Below are 23,957 nucleotides of genomic sequence, written 5' to 3' on the forward strand. Positions count from 1 at the left end.
AACTGAAGATGAGTGACACATGAAAGGTGTCAGGGGAGGGATACAATAAAATGTCTACAGGTTATATATACACACATATATGATTTAAAACAAAATCGAAGTGCTTAGTGCCCTCAACCTAGCAAACATTAATTGTCTAATTTCTTATAGGCCTCATGGCAGAGGGAGGACTTTGGCAAGGGAAAGTATTCGGTGGAAGGGGTGGGGCAGAAGGCTAATGAATCAGTGCAGAGAGGATGTTTTGTGTGGAAGAAAGCCTCAGCCCATTCGTATGAGAAGCTGACAAATGGACAGATGAAGTTGGCATCTCTAATGGCTGGGGTTAAGCAGGAGTAGTACACCTGAGGGGGAATTCCACACACAATATTTTAAAATTCTGCATATTTTATTTGTTAAAACAACAATATAATCATGCCAGTTTTAATTATGTTGGTAATTTATTTCAAAATACCTTTCAGCAAGTAATACCTGTAACAATGCGGACCACAAGAAATGTTCAGGAAATGTTTTTGACAAATGGATTCCTTACTAGATATATTAATACAGAACTTTGAGTAATAATTCATTTAAATTACAATACAGAAACTTATTTCCCACAGCCCTCAGAAACAAGGCAAAGGCTTGCGGGAGTCAGAGGTAATGGAGGAGCTGAGGGAGAGGGAAGTAATTGCTGGGAGAGAACCTGGAGGGTTGTTGTGGGTGGAGGGGAGAAGTATGGAACAGGTTTTTTGGGGGAGATTGTTAGGGAGTTGGGGAGCCTCCCCCATGCAGACCCTGGCTGACCTCTACCCTCTCCCATTCAGTCAGGAACATCTGTCCGGTCCATGTCTTTCCTTCCATCCCCTCCCCCTGTCCTCATGTGTCCCTGCACCCCCTCCCATTCAACCCACGGCTCAATGCTGTTGCTCCATTAGTTCCTGTGCCACTGCCCCATTCTGAACCTCAGTCTACATGACCCCCCTCATGTTGTATCAACCAGGAAAGTTACTAACAACTTCAACAGGACTTTATTTTTACAGGGGAAAACTCTGTACCAAGCTGCCACTGCTGCACCCTCTTTAGCTCTCACTCAGCCTCCTCAACTCCTCCCTTCTCCTTCCTGTTTTCTGTCCTTTCAGACTCCCAACAGCCAGTGCTCCCAGTTCTAATAATCACAAGCACATCTAAACACCACATCTCAGAAGCCCCACATCTCACTCTGTCTATCCCCCATATATATCATCCCCCCCCCCCCCATCTAGCCCCACAAACAGGATCCTATGCTCTCTCCTTCTCTGTGGCTGGCCACCCTCTCTTTTTGCACCACATCAGCCTCTGGTGGGCAAAATATATAATTGCAGCGCCTCTCCAGCAGAATATATTATTCTGCAGAAAAAAAAAATCTGCAGGGGGATATGAATTCTGCACAGGTGCAGAATTTCCCCAGGAATAGAACAGGCACAGTGACAAAGGACCTTGTAGGCAAAGTTAAATACTATTAATTATTTTGCATATAGAGCTTGTTAGAAATGAAATCTCTGCTCTGCAGCAAACTTTGGCATTTCAAAACTTGTCATTCCACAGCTGAACGAAAAGCCTAGAGACTGCTCACAAAATGAAATTTTTGAAATATTTTATTTTGGAAATCTTGAAACTATCTTTCTGAAGTGTTTTGGCTTTTATATTTTTATAAATTATACTATAACAAAAGTTGAAACAACATTTCAATAAACTTCCCCTTAAATGTTATGAAATCAATACATTTCCACAGAAAAATCGGACTTAGCTGAATCAGTATTTTTCCACTGGAAGACTGTTTCATCAGAAACTTTTTGACCAGCTCCAGTTGTATGCCAGTAGACCAACTCACTGGCCCAGGAACAATCAATGCCACACACTAGAGTTGGTTTTAGGCCATAGTCTCAAAGCACAATTTATTGGTTAAACCAAAAACTTAAAGTAAAGTAGCTCCTCTGACCAGCATAGGCCACAATTCACAAAGGCTTTGCCCTCACCTTTCTCAGCCCCTCTGGGTCCCTGACCTGACCACAAGAGTTTGCCTAGTCTCTGTACCACTCACTCTCTAACACATTCCTGAAAGTCATCTCATAGCCAAGTTCTTACCCCTATTCCACTTTCTACTACAAACCTTCCTTATAGTTCTCCAGCCTAAGTGACCACTTGCAGGCCTTTATAAGGGCCACGTGCTCTTCAGTCTATCACTTGCCCTCTAGCCCCGCAGCCTCAGTTGGGGCAGAGCTGATCAGACACAGGTGTGGCTGACCCATCTCCTCTTAAAGGGTTCAGTAACCCTGTGAAATGTAATTTCACATTATTTGACTGTTTAAAAACTTATAGCAAATCTGGGACTTAGGGGTCTATCCTACAAAGTACTGGGCACCCTGGTGGCCCTGACCCAGCACAGCACTTAAGCATGTGCTTAGTTTTAAGCATGTGAATAATACCAGTGTGACCTGGTGCTGGTCCCTGGTAGGTTAGAAGCCAGGGTAACCAATCAGAGCAAGGGACTGGGGCTACATAATGAGTTTCAGCCCAGCCTTTCAGAGCAATATAGTTGTGACAACTGGAAGGAGATTGCAAGTGTCTCATGGAAGTGCACAGAAAAATCTTGTGTATTGTAAGATGGCTTTAGGCTAACTGCGGAATGAGACACAGAGCTGCCAGATCTGGGGAAGCCCTCCAGCCTGCCTGCTTCCCTGCTGTGTGTATTCTCACCGCACTCACTGTTTTGATTTTTGCTTTTCAAGTGCGGGCGGAGCTTTCCGCAGGCTGTATTCTTGTCGCTATTGCATTGGCTAAAGCAACTGTCAGCTTTGTTTTGCTGGCCCAGCCGCGCAGATGGGAGGGTGGGGGCAGCTTCTATTGGCCAAAGGAAAGCAAAGCAATAGGCCAGGTGGGGCGTGGGAGGGGCTCCCCATACGGCTAAGTAGGTCAGGGACCCCCCCGCCCACATTCCACAGCTGGAGCGGTGTGGGAAATAGTGCAGTCTGGAGGCTAGTTCCTTAATTCTGATTGGGCAGAGTCATTGAAACCAGCCAGTGATTGGCAATTTTTATGGAGGGGGAGCCAGCGTCTGAAGGGGGTGGGGAGACAAGGCTGTTGGTGTCAGTCTGAGTCTGGGCTCTGAGCAGCTGGAGGGAGGGTCTCCAGCTGATAGAGGAAGCTCAGTACCTATTAAACCCAAACACAGACACATTCTAATGCGTATCAGCTGTGTGCAAATAATACGGGTATTGCAGCCCTGAGCGCTGGCGAGAGGAGGGCTTGTTCTGGGAATTTGTTTCAACTTAAATTGATATATTTATATCATATAGCTAGCGTTTGAGGGAGCGTAAAGTACAAAGAGACTGAGCAAAAGGAGAGCGTTGGTCATATGGAATAAGGCTGCTCTGTGGGAGCAGAGTGCCCATAGTGAAGTGTGCCCAAATACACATACCCTATCTCCCGCCTTGGCTTTACTGTGGTTCTGACTGACCATGGAGGTGTTGGAAAATGGGGAGCAGAGCCTGTTGCACTGGGATCGAAAGCTGAGCGAGCTGTCAGAACTGGTGGACTCCGATTCCCTGCTAAACAATACGGTGAGAAGCAGCAGCGCTGGGCTGTTTGTGTGTCTTCTGTACAGACACTAAAGTGTGTTCGTCTTATCACGGGGAGGGTGTGCAATAATTCCAATGTGGGGGGCAGCCCCTCTCTTTGGGGGTGGAGGAGCAGGAGTTGGGCTAGCACCCATCTACCTGGAAGTTAGGCTGGTCTGTTAGCAGGAGTTCTTGCGAATACTCGGTGTAGAAGGCGGTCAGAAATCTTCCTTGTGAAATTATGAATGTGCTTGAAAAGTATGAGTAATACCATTTTCCGTCCCTTTAAGCCTAGCTTTTCTTTGTCGTTCCAGCTGGGTAGCTGAAGAAACCCAGGGTGGAGTTGGGCCCCATTTGAGGGAAGCCGTAAAACTGCTTTACCCTTAGTAATGACGGGGGCGGGGAGTCTGGCGTTTGGGATTTTAATCGGGGTGGTAACTAGGAAAACAGATGCACCCAGGACTTTGCTGAAATGTATTTTCATTTCTTCACGTCCTTCCAAACGAGAATGACTGTGAGCATACAGGGAGCACCCTTACAGTGCATTAAGGTGCTGTTGATCCTAAGCAATTTTAAAAATGACTTTGAAATTTCATATTTTATTAAAACGGTAGCAGCAAAGATGGGTGTGTAACTTTGTGGTTTGGATTCCACATTTCTCTCCCCCACCTTGTGCCAATTAAGAGGTTTGTAAAGGTTTAACTTAAAGCATCAGTAACAAAATAACAGACTTCAGGACTTTACCATAATGGGTTTATTCTGCAATTGAGTGAAATCCAAGACTTTGAAATTCTGAGGAACCGGTTCCTGCATTTCTGCAGACCACCACATCATTAGAGGTTATGCTTGAAAGGGAGTTGGAGCCCTCCTACCTCCTGAAAGATTTTTGTGTTGGATTGCGGGTATAAGGAGAGAAAGAAGACTTCATCCTCATCTGAAAAATGCACTGTTAATTGGTTTCAAAGGCACAGCTGCAGCCAGATGTATGCTTTACTTTACTGCAGTGTGCACAAAAGTCACTTCACTCAAAATAAGGCCAAAAGTGGGTTTTCCCAGGGCATCATGGGAAAGGGGGGAAATGAAGTTCCTCCAGGCAAACAATGCAGAATTACTCAGTCTTCCACAGCCACGTTAGAGAGAGAAGTATTTTCTACTGAAGATCTTATTTTTTTATAGTGGCTGACAAACCCTCATTGGGTGGAAATGGGCCAGGCTTTGACTGAATTGTACAAAATATTGACGAGAAATTGGTTTGGGTGTTTAGTGTACCGAGTGAGTGAATTCTACCATGGTGCAGATTACTTTATATTACTAGTTGCTGCAAAGCTGAGAATTTGGAATTTGACCATCTGTTTAGTAGGCTTTTAGTTTATTGGGATGCAGAGTTGTGGCTGTGTTAGTCCCAGGATATTTGAGAGACAAGGTGGGTGAAGTAATACCTTTTATTGGACCAAGAAAAAAAAGTTTATTTGGACACAGACTATGGAGGTTTGTAAATAACCATTCTCAGTGCAACAGTTCATAGCTTCTGGCTACAGAAACTCTCACTGTAAACATGCGTCTAACCCTGGCAAGTGAAATGCTCTACAGGGACTTTCCTATGGCATGGCTAAGCAATCCCTCTGGTAAGTTCTTCCTTCTAGGTCAAGGGTTCTCAAACGGGGGATCAGGACCCCTCAGGGGGTCACAAGGCATTACATGGGGGGTTGCGAGCTGTCAGCCTCCACCCTAAACCCCGCTTTGCCTCCAGCATTTATAATGGTGTTAAATATATTAAAAAATGTTTTTAATTTATTAGGGAGGTCACACTCAGTGGCTTGCCATGTGAAAGGGGTCATCAGTACAAGAGTTTGAGAACCACTGTTGTAGGCTGACTTTCTTAGGGGGAAAAAGGTGTGTTTAATTGGCATGTTAAAACTACAATTACCTTGTTTACATAGGGATTTTAGTTTATTAAAATCCTAAGGTAGACAAAGATAGTGGTAGTACTAGTGTGCTAGTTAACCCACCTGTTTTTCCTACTGTGGACATGGCCTTTGGTTAGTTTAAAAATTGCCCTTGAATCCTCTGATTCCAGTCTACTTGCTTTTGGTAGCAGCTGTTGGTGAAGCTTAGGCATGTTTGTCTCCGTTCTTCCCTGGAAGTATATTGTGTAATCTCTGGACTGAAATCATGAGCCCCACTCTTCACCACTGCCTATCATAATGGTTATGGCAACTCTCTTTTTGGCTGGGGCTCCCTGTCCCTTTTGGAGACCATCAGTGGAGCTTCACCTATCAAAGGGGCTGCTGTTGTGTCACAAGGATTCTTGTCTTCCTCCCCTCCAACTCTGATCTTGTCCTGCAAAGGCCGAATGTTTTGTCGCTTCCTGTCTGTCCTGACAAGGAGAGATGAAGATCGTTAACTAAACTCTTTTCTCTTCCATGGAAATGCAGAGTCCTATCATTTGGTTACCATGCTGGTTTCCAATATTAACCACCTTTCTACGGTGGGAAATGTATTGTTGAAGCACAAATATTTTATGCCTTTAAAAAACAAAGATGCAAATTCCTTGGGGGAGTGACTATAAAGGGCCAATAAATATCTGAAATTTAACTATATTTGCCCACTACCTTAAAAACAACAAAAAGCAAAACAAGAGAAAAACCCAGCCTCAACCAAGCCAGTGTTAGGCCTCCAGCTGTTACTTGTCTCTAATGCAGGAGATGTTTTGTGGGCATGTTTTGTCAGCTCTGCAGACCTTAGTCTCTGATCTCAGGTGAAAATGAGTAATGTTTTCTTGGGTGTGTGGATGGAGAGGGTGCATTCAAGTCCAATGTGTGTGTGCACAGCACACAGTAATAAAAGTTGACACAATTGGTGACTCTCTGCTCAGGAGAAGTCCAAGATCCTAATTCAGGGGACTGCTATAGGTGAGGGCTGAGGTGTGCTGGCAGAGCTGTATGAGGAAGCTTGCTCAGTATTTACCTGCGCTATCCCTGGCTCAGTGTAGGCAGTCCTATCTGTGCCTCACTTTTGTGAGTACTAATATACCCAGGTAAATAAATAAAAGGTTTTCATCTGTGAACCGTGACGTACCATAGTGCCATGGTGCAGTATCATAATTCTGCATCATAGCAAAGATCTTGTGTTAGTCCATGTGCAGAAACATGAATAACCATATAAGGTCTAACTTGCTCTGTGCGGGGCAGGCTGGCCTTAGGGTCCTGGGAAGCATGCCTGTTGCAAGTTCTGAAGTTTAATGCAACTAGAAGGCAGGCTTTCTGTTACACGCTGTAACTGTCTTTCTTTAACTATCCTGTTTAACTGCTTTGTCATTGAAATTTCTTATGCCTTGCACAATGTATATCTTCAGATAGCTCTGGGGGGAAAGCACTCCTATGTTAATGAGCTGATAGGGACTTTAATGACAGCAAGCTCTGCACTGTTCTGTGGAAGGGTGCGCGCGCGCTCTCTCTCTCTTCCCCCCCCATTAATTTAAAAAAAGGAATGTTCTGAATGAAACCAGGGACCCCTCTGAGAATATTCTGTCCGATTTTATAGCTGTGTTTGTGATTAATCTTTCCAGCTACTATTTGGATCTTGGTCAGTGACAAAGACTGAATTGCCATTCTAATTCATACTGTCAGCCAGAAGTATCTTCCTAATTAAAATCCAGAGCTTGGGTGAAAAATTGTGGCTGCCCAACATACATGTGTTTTCCCAATAGGGTGACCAGATGTCCCAATTTTATCAGGACCAGTCCTGATATTAAGGGCTTTTTCTTATATAGGCATCTATTACCCCCCATCCACTGTCCTCATTTTTTTTCACACTTATGATCTGGTCACACTATTTCCAAACCCAGTTACTGGCTATTTGAAATGTGTATAGCTTGCAAAATAAATGACATTCTGGCTGCCCAGTGGTCAGGAATACTGCTCCGGTCTCTGCGGTGTTTAAATGGAGAGTGCCGTGCTTGTGTGGCAAATAATCTTACCTAGGCATTGACTGTTGGGAGCATGTAGGAAGAGGCCTCTGAAGGGACCCAAACAGATGCAAGAAATTGTTTCTGTGTTGGAAGAATTGTGCGTGAAGCCACCAATAGAAGGATAAACACAATCGACCAATAGTATGAATGATGAAGTGGATGTACTTCAAAAAGAGAGGATAGTATGATTATTTTGACTGCTTATTTTTTCCATAGTAATCCCTCACAGGGAAAGAAAAGCATCTATTCCTACTGTCACCCACACTCTCTTATTTGCAAAGTACCATTTCTGTAGAGGAATATGTTGTGCCTGCTGTAATGAAGTAAAAATTCCACAACTACTTTTAATAGAGCTTCGCAACTGAGTCGAACTTTAGTATTTCCCTGGTTCAGATTTCAGATCCTGTAGGATTCATTGGCTTTGCTGCTTCTGCTGCATATGCAAGTTTCTTGCTTGGTGTATCTGTAAATAGCAATGGGGGTGCACAGAGTAGAGTCTGTAGTGCCACTGTAGACCTGCTGCTGTCAGATTTGTGTCTTCAACTGTTTGTCTGCTTAGTAGGATGAACACCACAGATGTATTTGCTTGGTCACTTCTCTCTCAAATGATATGCTGACCTTCCCATGTTCCCTAGTGCAATGTCACTGTCTTGTTGGCAGCCAATGGCACGCAGATTGAGTCTTCCTCTGGTCTTTGCCTATTCTTGTCTGGGCACATAGCTGTGATTTAAATATGAAAAATTTGGTCGTACAGTCCTGTTATTGCCATCTCAGAAGATGGACATGCACCATTATAAAGGCTGCTTATAAATCCCAACCTTCAGCAGACACCTCTATGCTAGTGAAACTGGCATCCCTCCTTGGGACTAAGCATCTTATCCTCTAAGTAGAGAGACACGTGTGTATGCATTTAGGAATGATGTGAACAGCCTTTGAGAGATGTCTTTAATAGACACAATCTTCTATTAATGTGTGATAGACAAAAGCGCAAAAAAAAGAAGTATGATAGGAAAACTTACGGACAGGAGGAAGGATCCACTTTCCTTCTGCAGTCGTACAGTAATGTGTGCATAAGTAATATAAAAAAGGGTAAAAATTTTGTCACTGAAACATTGCCTGGGACAGGTGCCTTTATATAGTTAAAAATCCTTAACCTCCTCCACTCCCCCAAAGCAGTTCAAGATTCAAATTATTAATTAGAGCTGTGTAGAAAATGCGTAATAGTACAAATGCATTTAAACACACAACTATTTAAAATTGTCCATGCCTAGATTCAGCCCCCTGGGGCTTCTGTAGTTTTTTCTTGCCATAGCTGGTGATCTCAGCAGTGCCTAAAGCACCATAAGGAATGCTGCTCCCTGCTCCACGTAACTGTTAGAGACATCCTCTGAAACAGAGCCCTGAGGAGCTGCATGCAGGTCTTGGCAGGCAGCAGGCCTTTTAGGTAGCTGTTCAAAAGACAGTTGGAATTCAAGTCTGCGTAAGCTGACCTACAGTTGATGCCATCTCAGCAGGACTGTGAGCCTCAGTGACAAATACCAGGTCCTGATACAGATGGATAAATCTGTTGACAAAATGTTCTGTAAAATGCCAACTACCTGTTCCATTTCTTGAAGGCAGTCAAAAGGCGAATGGTTCTTTTAAAGAACTTTTAAATGTCAAAAGGCATCTTGTTTGCATTTTTTTGTTGTTAGCCTATTTATTGCTTGATTCTGCTTTTGTATGGTAGCAGAATGCAGCTGTATTTAATATCGATATTGAACTGGAACATCAGCGTTCGAAAGGTGATGCATGGGGAGCAGAATTGGAGGTGTTTGGCCATATGGAGAAGGTATGTATGTGGATAGCTCTGAAATAGTTGACTGAAATATTTTAGGCCTACATTTTCAGAAGTGACCAGTGAATTTGGGTATCTGAATTCTTGAGTACTCAACTTGAGACACTTCAAAGGGGCCTGATTTCTCAAAGTGCTGAGTATTTGCCCTCTGAAAATAGAGCCTTTGAAAGGTATGCAAATTGAAATGGCCCAAATCTAGCCATTTCTGAAATTGTAGACCTTAATGTAGGCTTCCTTATAGCATTTGCATGAGCTGTGTAAATCCATGACGACACTACAGTTGATGCTATGGATACTTCAATTTCTGAACACCTGTAGAGTGTGGGCCTGTGGGGTGTATGCAGTCAGTTGGCATGTGCAAAGGAATGCATTGTTCGCTCTGGAGTCTCAGCAGGTTGACCGTGCTTTCCTTGTTTGCACCTGAACAAAAATAAAACCAAATTTAAAGTTCAATGATGTCAGAGTTCAGAATCGTGATTGTCCTCTAAGAAGAGTTGGGGAAACTTTTTGAGCTGTTCTTATCTCTTCAGATAAATTGTCTATTACAGGCTAATGAATCTCATCGGGAATTTGCAGTGACTCATTTTCTGTCTCACAAATACTCTGATCATGGTCCTCTGCTTAGTATTCAGTTGACTTCTGCAGAAAGAATATGTCTGAATGGGCTTCCTTGGATTGCCTGTGTTTTTCAATGTATGGCACTTGAGGCTATATTTCATTTGTTAATTATATCTGATATGATGCTTAATTTTACATGCACACTGTAAAATTCAATGTTTCTACAGCATGTGTACCACTGGACCTGGAGTGAGCTTTACTGATTTAAAATATTCTTTTGTCAGGGTAGCCAAGTTACAACTTCTGTGAAAAACATAACTGTTTCTTGCCTGTAAAATCCTGATTTAATGTAACTTTATTTAATTTCCTTTTGATTTTGAGAGTGCTGGTACACTTATTTAAAAGTGCAATTCATCATATTGCACATTTAGTTTTAACTCTGCCTGCTTAAGGAGTTGACTAAAGACTCAGCATTTCTTCTCATCTGTAACTGGGCGTGGAAGGCAATTCTGCAGCTTGGTTTATAGCCTAATGTGACATCGCTAATCAGGTCTTCTAAAGAATTGTTCAAGGCTCTCCAATAAAGATAGAAGCGAAGATGTACATATTTTTAAAAGGAAGATAAGTTAAATAAACTTGAAGACAGTCATTATCAATTATGAAGGAGCTGGATAACTTTTGAAACAAAAACCAACGAACTACTTATGCTCTACACTTCCCATTTAAAACCATTTAAAAAAAAAAAAAGAGGAACATAGTAAGTTCTAATATTCAGCAAATCTCTTGTAAACATCTCTGATCTAAAAGCTGACTGAGAGAAGCACATGCTGGTTTGAAACTTTACCCATACCATCATATTTCCTGCCAGTTAAATTTAGAAAAATAAGTGTGTTGGATTTTCTCCAGATGGGCTTCTTTGGACTGACGTGTAACTGTACACTTAAGATGCTGAATTTGTGATGACGGTTGAGGTAGAGAAGAAGAGTGATCTATTCTGGAAATGATTTTGAGGTATGGTGGATAAGTGTGCCCATGTAGCACAGAGAACACGATTTTTGGTACCTTGTGGAAGCCTGTAGTCCGCAATATCCCAGCTAAATGTTTCTCAAGACTTAGAAGGATCTTGTTGAGTATATGTAAAGGTATACTGCTAATCAAGGAAGTGAGTGGAGTGCAGTAGTCTGGACAAATGAATGTATCATTCATGTTACTAAAACTTGGTTGTCCTGCAGCTGGGAACAGAGAGCTTTTCATTTGGCCAAGTTGTGGGAAGAGAGAACAGCCTTAGAATTCCTTACAGATCTCTGTACTATGCGTTAAAGAGACCTTTTCAGCACTATCGTAGAAAAGGTGGCAACTGTGCAAGCCTTTCAAATAGATTTGGAATAAAACTGGGTTCTTTTCAATCTTCTTTCTTTTCATGAGCATCGGTATCTTCCACAGCAGTAACGATAGGCTACCAGGCAGCTGCAGATACTCCACCTCCCCAAGGGGATTAGTTTACAGCGCTGGGAGCACAGCGCTGGGGCACTGTTTACACTGGCGCTTTACAGCACTGCAACTTGCTGTGCTCAGGGGGGTGTTTTTTCACACCCCTGAGTGAGAAAGTTGCAGCGCTGTAAAGCACCAGTGTAGCCAAGGCCTCAAAGACTTTCAGTGATAGGGGCATTTGATTGTCTCTTGAAGTCTGGGATCTCATTTAGAGCTGTCCTAGGCTTCCAAATATGTTTTTGAACATAGGTCCTGTACTCTGGCTCCAGTTCTCTGTCAGGGAAGGCTTCCTCTGTAGTACTTCACTACTTTGTGGGAGGAAGGGTTGCATGCAGTAGAGAGAGTCTAGGTGACCTACTGGTTGCCCCTGCAACTGCTCTAAAGTAAATTCTACTGTATTGAAATTGCAAGTCAATAGAGAAAATATAGTTGAAGAGTAAACACAGTATTCCTCCTTGGGTATGTGGAATAGGCAATAGGAAAAATCCAGTTGCTTAGGAGTAAAATATTAAATACTGTTGAGGTTAGGGATGTTCTATTTAAGCTGTAAATGAGGGACTGAGGCAAATATAAGGGATGCATAAAAACAGTGATAGTTTTTTGCCTTGTGGAACTTTTTTTGGCAGCAAACATTCTTTTTTTCAGTTGAGTCAACATTTCTGACCTAAGTAACATACAACAACAAAGTTTGGAGGAAAAATGATCAGATTGTAAATACATTCATTTGCTATATTTTATGTAAAATATATTTTTGCTCTCTTCCCTCTCCCCCCCAGCTTTTGTATGTTGCTTGTCATCTTAAACCTTACATCCTTTAGGATAGAGACTATATTTGCTTCTGTGTCTGTAAAGTGACTAACAACATGAAGCCCTGATTCAACCAGGAGCCTCTGGGCTGCACTAAATACAAATATTAAACATGAGGGACACTCTTCATTAGGAGGCCAAGCTGAGAGGTCGGAAAGGCACTGAGAGGAAAGAAACAGCAAATAAAGGATGGGATACTAGCTAGATAGGATGGACTTAAGTGAATAGAGCAGTCTCTGCAGCTGCCTTTGATCCAAGTGAGTTACTGTGAAGATGCCAGTGACCATTTAGTGTCTGTCCTGCACTTTGGAAGTCTACTTGTTTGCCATCTGCTAGCTTTAAATCTTCTGCATGTGATCCTACTCTTCTGTGATTGGTACTGGTGAAAAGCAAAAATCTAGAAATCTGTCTGCCAAGAAAGGATTTTCCCATGCAGTTGCACTGAGAGATGCTTCATCATTTCGCACAAACTGCTGGGGTTCTATGTAGGGTTGCCAGGTGTCCAGTTTTTGACTGGAATGCCTGGTCAAAAAGGGACTTTCGCAGCTCTGGTCAGCATCGCTGATGGGGCTGTTAGAAGTTGGTCAGCAGCTCAGGCAGGCTCCCTACTGCCTCTGCACAACTCAAGGGGAAGCTGCCAGAATCTCCTTCTGGCTCCTGGGCAGAGGGATGGCCACAGGGGCTCTGCGTGCTGCCCCCATTGGCCAGGAACTATGGCCAGTGGGAGCTGAGGGGGCAGTGTCTGCAGGTGCGGGCAGCACAGAGAGCCATGTGGTTGTGCCTCCACTTAGGAGCTGGAGGGAGATGCTGGGAGCTGTCTGAGGTAAGCACCGCCCAGGGTCTGCACCCCAACCCCCCGGAGCCCTTTCCTGCATGACAAACTCCTCATTTCCAGCCCCACCCCACAGCCCATACCTCACTGCCATTCCCCCTGCACGCAAACCCTCTGCCCCAGCCTTATGAAAGTGAGCAAGGGTGGGGGAAAGTGAGCGACTGGGGGAGGGGGATGGAGTGAGCAGGGGCGTGGCCTCTGAAAAGGGGCAGGGCAAGGGTGTTGGGTTTTCTGCCAATTGAAAGTTGGCAACCCTAGTTTTATAGTAAGAAAATGGAGTCCAAATGTGTTGTTTTTGGTAACCTTTTCTTTGATTTCATTCTGTCCATGGCAGTGAAGCATCAGGCTGCTCTCTTCTACCTATTGTGCTAGATGTGTCCAAAATCGGAGAACTAAAGCCAGTTTTGTGCTAATGAAATCTTTTCCTCACCATGGAAAGGGAGAAATGCACCTACATGTGTTTGTCTTGTATGGTTTAGGGCTGCAGGTGCTGGGGAAGCTGCTGTCCCTCAGCTTTGCTAGCCTGACTCAGCTCTGTTCTGCAACACCCCTGAAATACTTCACTGCTGGCTCTTGCTTTAGCAGAGATTGCCCACATCATACCAGCATGCCTTACCTCAGATGGCAAAATGTCCATGACAGATGGGAGGGCCCAGCTCTCACTTGCATCAAAGATGGCGTGAGTATTGGCACTGGCTCAAGTGAGAGCAGGAGCGCAGCCTTCACAGGATGCTTCAAACTTATTTAGCTGATGATGCTGAGAGATGCGTTTGAAATTCGCTAAACAATAAAAGCATCCTTACACACTGCAGCAGCCAAGAGTGTCAAAGGCATGGCTGACAAAGTATTTAGAGATGAAGTGGGTGAAGTAATATCTTTTACTGGACGAGCTTCTGTGGGTGGGAGAGACAAGCTTTTGATCTTACACAGAGCTAGTCTTCAGGTCTGAGAAACATACTTAGGCCTGGTCTACCCTACAGAGTTAGGCTGACATAAGCTACCATATATGAGCATCTACACTACAGTGTTGCTTCTGCTGATGTAAATCTCCCACTATATCAACTTAATAGCTCCACCTCCACGAGAGGCACAGTGCTTAGGTTGGTGTAGTTAGGTTGCTGCAGTGTCAGTGTAGACACTGCAGTCACTGTTCTGGCTGTCAGGCCTGGGTGACTGACAGCTGGTGCAAGCCCTCCTGGTGAGGATGCACGCTGCTGACCGAAGGAGCTAGTGTGGACATACAAAACTGATTTCATTACTGCAGTGGCTGTACATCGATGTAACTTATGTTGACTAAACTTTGTAGTGTAGATATGCTAAACAATCTGTTCCACCTTGTATTTAGCTGTGACATTGGGGCATAAGTAGTTAAAACATATTTCAAGGGACCATTCAAGGTGAGGTGGCCTGGTAACACCCCGCCAGTCATGGTGGGGAAGCAACTGGGGGTGGGGGGGGGAGTAGTTGTAATATGCCATAAATCCAGTATGTCAATTCAATCCATGGTTTTTAGTGTCTAGCAAAGTTATGAATGTATGCTCCCAGGCTTGTCTTTTGAAGGTGTTGTGCAGGTTTCCTATAAGAATGAGGACTGAGAGATCAGAGTGATCATTTTGTGAAAAATGATATGTTTATCTTTTTGTTTAAATCATTTTTCTGTGTGAGTTCATTTGAGAGCATAGTAATTGTCTGGTTTCACCCACATAGTTGTTGGGACATTTAGTGCACTGGATGAAGTACACCACATATTGTGATAAGCATATATAGGACCCATGGATCTTGAAAGATGTGTTGATTAACAGCGGAAATATGTCCACAGGTTTTGTATTTACTTGTTCTTACTGGGTCTGTTGCTGTTTTGAGCTGAGGTGTCCTAGCATGTGTGGAGCTTGCTTCTTCTAATGATCTTGGACAGTCTGTGAGCAGGAGGTTGTTTGAGGGTCAGAAGAAAGAGTTCAGGAAAGATTTCTTGGAGGCTGTGGTCCCCATCTAATATAGATTGCAACTATTTAATGATACCCTGTCTGGATTCTAGGGTGGGGTGATACGAGACAACTAGTTGTGTGCAGTTGATGGGGGTTTTATTTTCCATATTAAAGCAGGTTCTCTTGGGCTGCTTGGATGGCCTCTTCCATGTTGTGATCTATTTCTTTGGGGTAGGGGGTAAGTGTCCTTGTTTGCCGAAGGAGGTTTTAAATATGTTAAGGTTAGGATGACCAGGTGCCCGGTTTTTTGGACCGGAACACCCAGTCGAAAAGGGATCCTGGCAGCTCCATTCAGCACTGCTGACCAGGCCATAGACTGTCCAGTTGGCAGCGCTGTGCAGCAGGGCTGGCAGACTCCCTGCTAGTCTCTGTGCTGTGCGGCTCCTGGGAAGCAACCAGCATATCCAGTTCCTAGGCTTAGGGGCGGCTGAGGGGTCTGGGTGCTGTCCCGCCCACGGGCACCGCTCCTATGGGTAGGGCAGGGGATGAACTAGCACACCTAGCAAGTGGCTGGTGAGGATTTGTGGTGCGTGTCTGTGCCACTGCTGCTGGCCCTCCTTCTTCTGTGGCTGGGCTTGAGCTACAGTGTGTGCCCTGCGGCGAACCACAGTCTGTCTGTTGCCCCATCGCTGGCACCCAGGAGTCAGTAGCATAGCTGCGGGGGGGGGGGGGGGAAACTGGGGCAGCAGCCGCTCTCCCACTGAGCACAAGTGGTGCCTTGTCAATTTCTTGGCGCCTTTGTACTCACCCCGGGGGAGCGAATATATATTTAAAAAAAAAAAAAAGGTACCATCTGCTGTGGCGCTTTCATTTTACTCACCTGGCGGGGCTCCAGGTCTTCGGTGGTGGGACCTTCAGAGCCGCCGAAGATACCTGGAGCGAGTGAAGGTCCTGCCATTGAAGACCCGGAGTGCCGCTGGGTGAGTAAAAGCACTGCAGCAGGTAGCGGTTTTCTTTTATCACTCCCTCTGTTCCCTTCACCTGGCTACACTATTGCCAGGAGTTGGAGGTATGTGTATCCCCATCTCCGAGTGCTGGGAATGGGGCTGTACCCCCCCCATCCCTCGCACTGCATCCCTCCCTGTACCAACCTCCTACATCCTCATCCCACCCTGCCTCACACCTACCTATCCTAGCCCTTAACGTGCTCTCCCACACATCCTTTCCCCCTCTCAGAGCTGCCACCCCCATGTTCTTCACTCCCTGCACCCCATTCACTTCCATACACTGCTGCACTCCTATTATGTCCCTATATATCCCTGTTCCTCCCCATATCCTCATGCACCTGTAACCTCCTGCATCCCCATCCACCCTACATGGCCCCCCTCCTTCACTGTCCCACTCACCCCTGCCCTCCTCTTGTCCTTGGCCTCTTTCTCTCCCCATCCCCTCTCCTCCACCCTCCTCCCTTCCCGGCTGAGTGTGTATGTGCAGGCATGCACTGTATGTGTGTAAGAGACTGTGTATCTTTGTGTAGGGAGGTGTGTGTATACCTGTGTGAATAAAATTTGCAGCCTAACTCTGACTTTTATTTCTTTTGCTGGCTTGCGCTCTAAAAAATTGAGGACACACAATGTGCATATTCAGAAGCTCTTTAAAAGAGAAGGGAACTCTAAAAGAAATATTCACTTTTTAAGAAATAATACATTGTTGACTAATAATTGCGGAAGAGCCAATTTATCGTATGTTTCTCCCCACCTTTGTCTAGCTACATTATAAACTTTGTTGCAGACTCTCTCTTTTTATGTGTATGTCCAGCACCTACCACCCTGGAGCCCTGATCTTAGTCGGAGGTCTCTAGGCGTTAAACAACAATTGTAAGAATAAATAATATGGAAGTGTTTGTGCATGCTAGATGGGTGCACATGAATACACATACATAGGTGTGGGAGTCCATTTCTACAGATTTATTTATATAGGTATCTGGACAGGTGTGCATTTCTGTGGTTGTTGTGCTTTATGGATTTGTATTTGGGCTTCAGAAGTGGGCCTTTAATAGACCCATTGCAGCTGTGATAATGTGTGGTCCTAATTCCACACACACAATCACAGTAACTTCAGTGAACAAAAAACAAGGAGCTGGGTATGAAAAATCGGAAGAGGGGAGGGAAAGAATCCTGAAAATCTTTGAATTTTTTTTTAATTACCCTTTTGGACTATTTTTCTGCCAACTCTAGTGTCCTGTAACAAATAAAACCTGAAATTAGCATAATACATCTATCAAAACAGTAAGTATGCCTGTTTGGGCCTTGCAGTGACAATGAGCATGTGAGTGAGGGTGGGGAGAACAAGCAACGGAGGGAGGGGGGATGAAGTGAGTAGGGCCAGGGCCTCTGGAAGAGGTGGTGAAGGAGTGGGGCAAGGGTGTTCGGTTTTCTGGAATTGGAAGTTGGCAACCCTAGTTCAGGTGTATATCCTGGACTTTTCCCCCTTCTAAGATCCTTGGATGCCCCCTGTAAGCCACAGGCACTGCTTCTGAACTAGCCAATAATGCAGGATGCTAGAAGTTTTGGCAGATGTTAGCTAATGCACTTCATGACCATTTTCATTTGGTAGCCTTTTGAGATTCCCTAGCAGTGGTCTCTTATTCTTTATAAGAGCCACATGGTCAGACACTAAATTCCTTGAGTCTCACATTGGTTGTAACTCTTGCTGACCTCAGTAGGACTGATGATGAAATCCAAATAGAATCCTGTTTAGTCTTCCTACTCGAGTGTTTTGGAAGCTGCAATGGAAGGAAGGCCTTGTAGGAGAGGAGAGAGCAAAAAGGAGAACAACAGTACAGATTCAGTGGATCTTGTCTGTTTTGGCCTCATTTGGACAGATGTGGGTGTGGAAAGCGCTTTCTGTGTAGTCATTTTCATCTCAGGAGTTTTCAGTGCCCAGTGAAAAATTGGTTTAATATATATAATCAGTATATTTTTTGGTCTACACATACTCAGAACTAAAACTAAGCAAGTTCAAGATAACAATGTCTAAGTTATTCTAATCCTACTTACTCGAGAACAGAAGTAATAACTGTGTGTGGTATATGAAAATTACTCTGAAGAGGATAGTGATGTACATTATAGGCAGGATTATGACTTCATGTGAGGAACTGGCATTGGGAAGGAGATACTTTTAAAGAGTTTGGCTTTCATGCAGATGTTCTTAGTAATACAGAATGAAGGCAGGGGAAATTGACTTTGGTATTGTACATTTTTCAGTGAGAAGTTAGTTACTCTACAGGGGACAGTTGCTGACTTCCTGCAGAATATTGTCCCTCATTTTGGTAATTCTGGCTGGCTGGGCTAGTCACAAGTATTGATTGTATATCTCTCTCTCTCTCTCTCTGTTTCTTACAGCTAGAATTTCCTGCCTCTGCCCCCTTCCTCCTAGCAATCCTCTCACACAGCTCTGTTTGAGTGATTCTGGCTCTTACATTTTTGGTGTGTGTGTTTAGGGGTTGGGGTTGTAAACTTGTCTGTTTCTATGGTCTGAAAAAAAAGACTTCTGTGTGGTTTTTTTTAAGTATGACTGGTGCCTCATCTCTCTCCTCTGTTTTCTTTTGTGAAAGATTGAAGTGGGTAAGAACTACTATGTTAAGGATGTATGTTTTTAGTGGCTGTATTCGGTTTGCCCTTCCCCCTCAATGTGACTCATGGAAACAAACTCTTCTCTCAAACTCTTGAGAACAAAGCTTGCATTTCCTCTGGCCCCTCTCATTCCAGCTGCTGTCTATCCCTTAAGGGAGAACACCAGAAACAGATAGGAAGGGCTCATGAGCACAGTTAACAAATGACAAAGACACTTTAGTTGAGCAAGAGAAGGAGTGAGCTGGAGCCTGCAGAAGGCCTGCAGATGTGAGATTTCATTATGTGTTAACCCTGCCCTTGGGATGCCCAGCCAGCTCACTCTGCTCATAGCTGGCAAGCTTTGCTCCTTCATAACCCCCTAAAGGAAAAAACACTGCGGAAAGTAACTTTGGCATTTTATTAGAAAACGAATGAGGAATTTGTCGTCTTGCTGCTTTGGAATTTTGTCCATATTCCATTCTATTGTTCCTTGTTCCCTTCAGTGGAAACTTAATGCTGAAGCAGATAAGATGATATCCCACCCAGAACTAGGAAAAGAAACAAAGTAAATTTACCTTCATCCTAATGCTGTGTGACTTGTAGATATTCATTTAACTGAATAGCTCTTCCAGCTGAAAGAGCTCTTAGGGCATCTGCTAGTAAGTTTTCCTTGTCTGTATGGATATTTCACACAGTCCCGGGGGGGGGGAGAGAGAGAGAGAGAGACAGTAGTTGTTTTTTAAAATAGGAAAATGTGAGTATGAAACCTGAAAAACTGCCAGGGCCCATATAGTACCAGAAACGTCTCTTTAACTCCCTTCTAGAAATTAACTAGATTTCAAATCAATAGTATCCCTTTAACTCTTCATTTAAAGATCTAGAAGACAGGTCTGGGGAAAAGAAATTCAGCATGCTGATTATGTTTACAGATACTCTGAGGGCAAAGAGGTTATAAGTAAGGCAAGAAATAATAGATTAATTGTGGAAAACTTGCAACGCTTAAGGCAACAGAAGGAAAAATAATTGAAATAATTATTCTGAGAGAGAGACTTGGAAAGCACTAGTGTCAAAAGAAAAGCCAGAGGTGGATATGAATGGCAAATTAATCATGAAATTGCAGTGGCAAAAAGTACACTTTTGGGGAAGAATACACATAAGTCATGGGGTCTGAGAGCTTGCTAATCTCACTTGGTGCTGCTGTGACTGCATTTTGAGTATGTGTTTTAATTCTTAGCACCTGAACACCTGTGAGAGACTATCCTGAGGCAATTCAAAGAGGAGCAACAAAAATGAAGTGGTTGGAGGAACTGGTTTATGAGGAAGGTTTAAAGCATTCAACATGCATTGCTTTGGCAGGTATTTTGAAGGGGGTGTGGAGATGACATGATCATAACTGCTTGTGTTAAAAAAAACAAACAAACTACAATGGTGAGTTGGAAGGCTTTTTCTCAGTTTCAGGTTATAGTTAATTTATGAGTTTTTCAGTATTGATACAAGAATAGACAGTCTGAGGCCTTGCTGAAACTGTGGTTTCTTCTACAGTTGTTATAATATTGCAAAGAGAATGAACAATTCATAGTTACAATAAAACACATCTTTATATTAGAATTTTAACAATTGCCATTTTAATCTCTGGCGCATCTTGAATACCAGCATCATCCATGTACAAAAAATTCTGTCACTGCTCATGTATTGTGTATAATGTATGTGATTTTTTGGTGGGGGGGGGGGGCGCAAGATGGAAATTTCGCCTAGGGCTCAAAATATCCTTGCACTGGCCCTGAGTGTGGGGCCCAAAACTGGACACAGATCCATCCAGCCCAGTCTCCTGTCTACCGACAGTGACCAATGCCAGGTGTTCCAGAAGGAGTGAACCTAACAGGTAATGATCTAGTGATCTCTCTCCTGCCATGACAAACAGAGGCTAGGGACACCATTCCTTACTCATCCTGGCTAATAGCCATTAATGGACTTAACCTCCATGCTCATGAAGAGGCTTTTGAATCCAGAGGTCCAATTTTTGACAGTCTTCAGAAAAATAAGTTCTCCATTCTCATAGCCCTAACCCAAGTAGAGGATAGCACTTGTGGGGGAAATTGATAGCAGTCAATATAAATTAGAAGTTATAAGGTGCAGGAAAAACAAGGGATGCTAAAGACCTGGGGGGAAATCCATGGCTGGCAGGGCTAAGGACAATCAGGAATTGAAGTATATTAGGAACAAAAGAAATCCAAGCAATGTAGGCCCATTACTAGATGGAGATGATAAAATTCATAATGATGCACAAAAGGCAGAAATGTTCAATAAATATTTTTGTTCTGTATTTGGAAAGAAGCAGGATGATGCACTTGTATCATAGTTAACACACACAAGTACTTTCCTGTCCACTAGTAACCAAGGAGGATGTCACACATCTTCTAGGAATAAACACTTCTAAATCAGGAGCCCCCGGTAACTTGCACCCAAGAGTCCTGTTGAGTTAGCTGAGGAGAATCTCACTTGCTGATGTTAGATTTATTAAAAATCTCAGAATATTGGGGAAATTCCAGAAGATTGGAAAAGTTGAAAATGTTGTGCCAATATTTAAAAAGGGCATACAAGATGACCCAGGAAACTATATAGGTCAGTTAGTTTGACATCAATCCAGGATAAAATAATGGAGAAGTAGATACAGTATTAATTTAATAAAAAATTAAAGATAGAAATACAATTAATGTCAGTCAATGTAGTTTTATGAAAATAGCTCTTGTTGAAGAAACCTGATCTCATTCTTTGAGATAGCAAATTTGGTTGATAAATGTAACTGCATAAATGTAATACATTTAGCCTTTGGTAAGGCATTTGATTTAGTAGCACATGACATTGTGATAAAATTAGTACTATACAATATCAATAAAACACGTTAAATGGATTGAGAATTACCTAAATGACATCTTGTAGTAATAGTCAATGCGGAATCAATGAATGGGAATGTTTCTATTGGACTTTCGAAGGGATTGGTGCTGAGTCTGGTGCTAGTCAACACTTTATCAATAGTTTGGAAGTAAATGTAAAATCACTACTGATAAAATTTACTAATTACACAGATTGGCAGATTAGTAATTAACAATGAGGTCAGAGAAGTCATACAGAGCAATCTGGATTGTTTGATAATGTGGGCCAATTCAGTTTTATTAAAATATTTTGTTTGAATGTGTCATACAGGAAGTGAGACAAGTTGATCTAATGATCCCTTCTGGTCTTAAACTTTCTGAATCTGCTCCTGCACCTGGTGTTTCCTTAATAGGCCTGCTAGAGCAGTGGAGTGAAACTAACTAGGTATTTAAGCAACTCCTTAAATCCACACCTGTTCAGCAAAGCAATTAAATGTGTACTTAAGACACGTTGATTTCAATGTGTAATCAGGTGCTTAAGTGCTTTGCTGAACTGGAGTCTGGGATTATATTCATTGCAACCTTCCAGCATGTGTGTGTAACTATACATTATTTCTTATAATTCGTATGTTAAGGTTCTAAACGCCAAAACAGAGAAAGAAAGCAGGCTGCTCCCTAAGGGAGCAAGGAACAACTTTCCCCAATTTATTTTAAGCTGGTTCTTTCCAGACTGCATCAGATCACATACTTTGCTACCAGCCCCCTGCTGCAAGCAGGACCAGGAATCTCAGTACCCTCCCTCCCCAGCGTTTCAAGCTTAAAGCTTGAATATACCACAAGGATATCATTTGTTTCAATCTGTTGCTGTTCTTGCTGCCACCTCTGAGCACATGCACAACATTGTTATGTGGCAATAAGAGGGAAAGCAGACATAAAGGGAAGAGGAAGTGGAGAGGATAAGACTACAAGCATTAGGGGACTGGCCCCACAATATAAAGACAGTATAAATGAGTTTAGAGCCAAGTTTGGTACGTCATTCACTGTACTACTGCTGTCTGGGAGAAATGCCAAACATACTCAGCCTCTGGGGTGACAGGTACTGCATTGGTCTCCAGCAACTGATTAGAGTAGCATTAACAGTCCCTAGAGAGAGCAACATACAGATATTCTCAGCTAAAGGAACATTTGCTGCAACATGTGCTAGAGGAGGAAGAGAAGAATGCAGATAAAACTTTAAAATGAGGGATAAGAAAAGCAAAAAGTGACTGTGTGTGTGTAATACGGGGGAAGGAAGTGGGGTGAGATGCTCAGAGGGGAGAGAAGTGACCTGCTTTAACGTCAGGGTTGAGATTGAGTTGTTGTTTTTACTCCTTTGTTACCAGTCTAGTCAACTCACTCAGAAATTGGACCATCTTCCCCACCCCCATTTTACAACAATGTGAGATTCTCCTCTTCCTTCCTTGCCCCTAAATGACACTAAACCTCTGAGATGGTGCCTTGCACCATCAACACCTGCGGCACATTGCTCAGCACTACACTGCTTGTCATAGTCCATTCCACTTGCTGTTCTCTCTCTCTGGTTACATTCACACAACTTATACCGACTTAAGCTGTAATGTCACACAAAGTGTGAATAAAGCTCCCTCTGAGTGATTTAAGTTATAGTGACCTAAGCGCTGGTGTGCACAGCGCTATGTCAGTGGAAGAGCTACATTGGTGCCTTTTTTGGGTAACCTAGATTCAGCCACTGTTTAGTCCATATGGACACAACCTGTATGGCAAAGCGTGACTGGGTTAGAGAGAGAAAGTGACGTGTGCACTGGAGATGAGATTTAGAACATTAACATTCAGAAAGGATGGGTAATTTTCTTTTCTTAACATGCTTCATATTCAAGAGCCGTTCAGATAAGTGACCTTCTCCCCTTGCCCCCCAGCTGTCTCAGTCTCTGAAGGAAGAATACTTTGACGTTTAAGCTTCTGTGGACAGCATAGCTGAAGAGATGGGTGTTGAATCTGTATGAGTGCTTCTGAGCTGTATAATCTGTTTTAAACCATTTATATTTCATGTGGAGGGGGGGTGATTTGAGGTACCTGCTGCAGCTGCATCAAATGAGTTCACAGGTGGTTAATACCATTCCATGTTCTGATGTAGGTATCCTCGTCATTTTTTAGGTTTATGGTAGATGCAGCATAATTCTGCCATCTACTCAGTGTCTGTCTTGAGGAAATTGTCTTTTGAGACTTTCTCTAAATCTTCTCTCTCTCTCTCTCTCTCTCTCCCCCCCCCCCCCCAACAGTCGTATACAGTCACTCCACATAAGAACAGCCATACTGGGTCAGACCAAAGTTCTAACTAGCCCAATATCCTATCTTCTGACAGTGGCCAATGCCAGGTGCCCCAGAGGGAATGAACAGAACAGATAATGATCAAGTGATCCATCCACTGTTGCCCATTCCCAGCTTCTGGCAAACAGA

General features: G+C 43.3%; 1 protein-coding gene across 3 annotated transcripts in view; it reads left to right on the plus strand.

The window, feature by feature from the left end:
• Nucleotides 1-3,122: 3,122 nt before the first annotated feature.
• Nucleotides 3,123-23,957, plus strand: part of CREB3L2 (cAMP responsive element binding protein 3 like 2) — a 129,058-nt gene continuing 108,223 nt past the window's right edge. For 2 of the 3 annotated variants that reach the window (XM_050918748.1, XM_050918751.1), the window contains exon 1: nucleotides 3,123-3,578. In XM_050918748.1, the coding sequence (XP_050774705.1) occupies nucleotides 3,477-3,578 (102 nt within the window). In that variant the 5' untranslated portion in view covers nucleotides 3,123-3,476. Of the gene's footprint in view, nucleotides 3,579-19,934; nucleotides 19,966-23,957 lie in introns of those variants that run through there. The other variant, XM_050918752.1, reaches the window with a different exon arrangement.

This window comes from Gopherus flavomarginatus, chromosome 1, assembly GCF_025201925.1.
Source record: "Gopherus flavomarginatus isolate rGopFla2 chromosome 1, rGopFla2.mat.asm, whole genome shotgun sequence".
Classification (NCBI taxonomy): domain Eukaryota; kingdom Metazoa; phylum Chordata; order Testudines; family Testudinidae; genus Gopherus; species Gopherus flavomarginatus.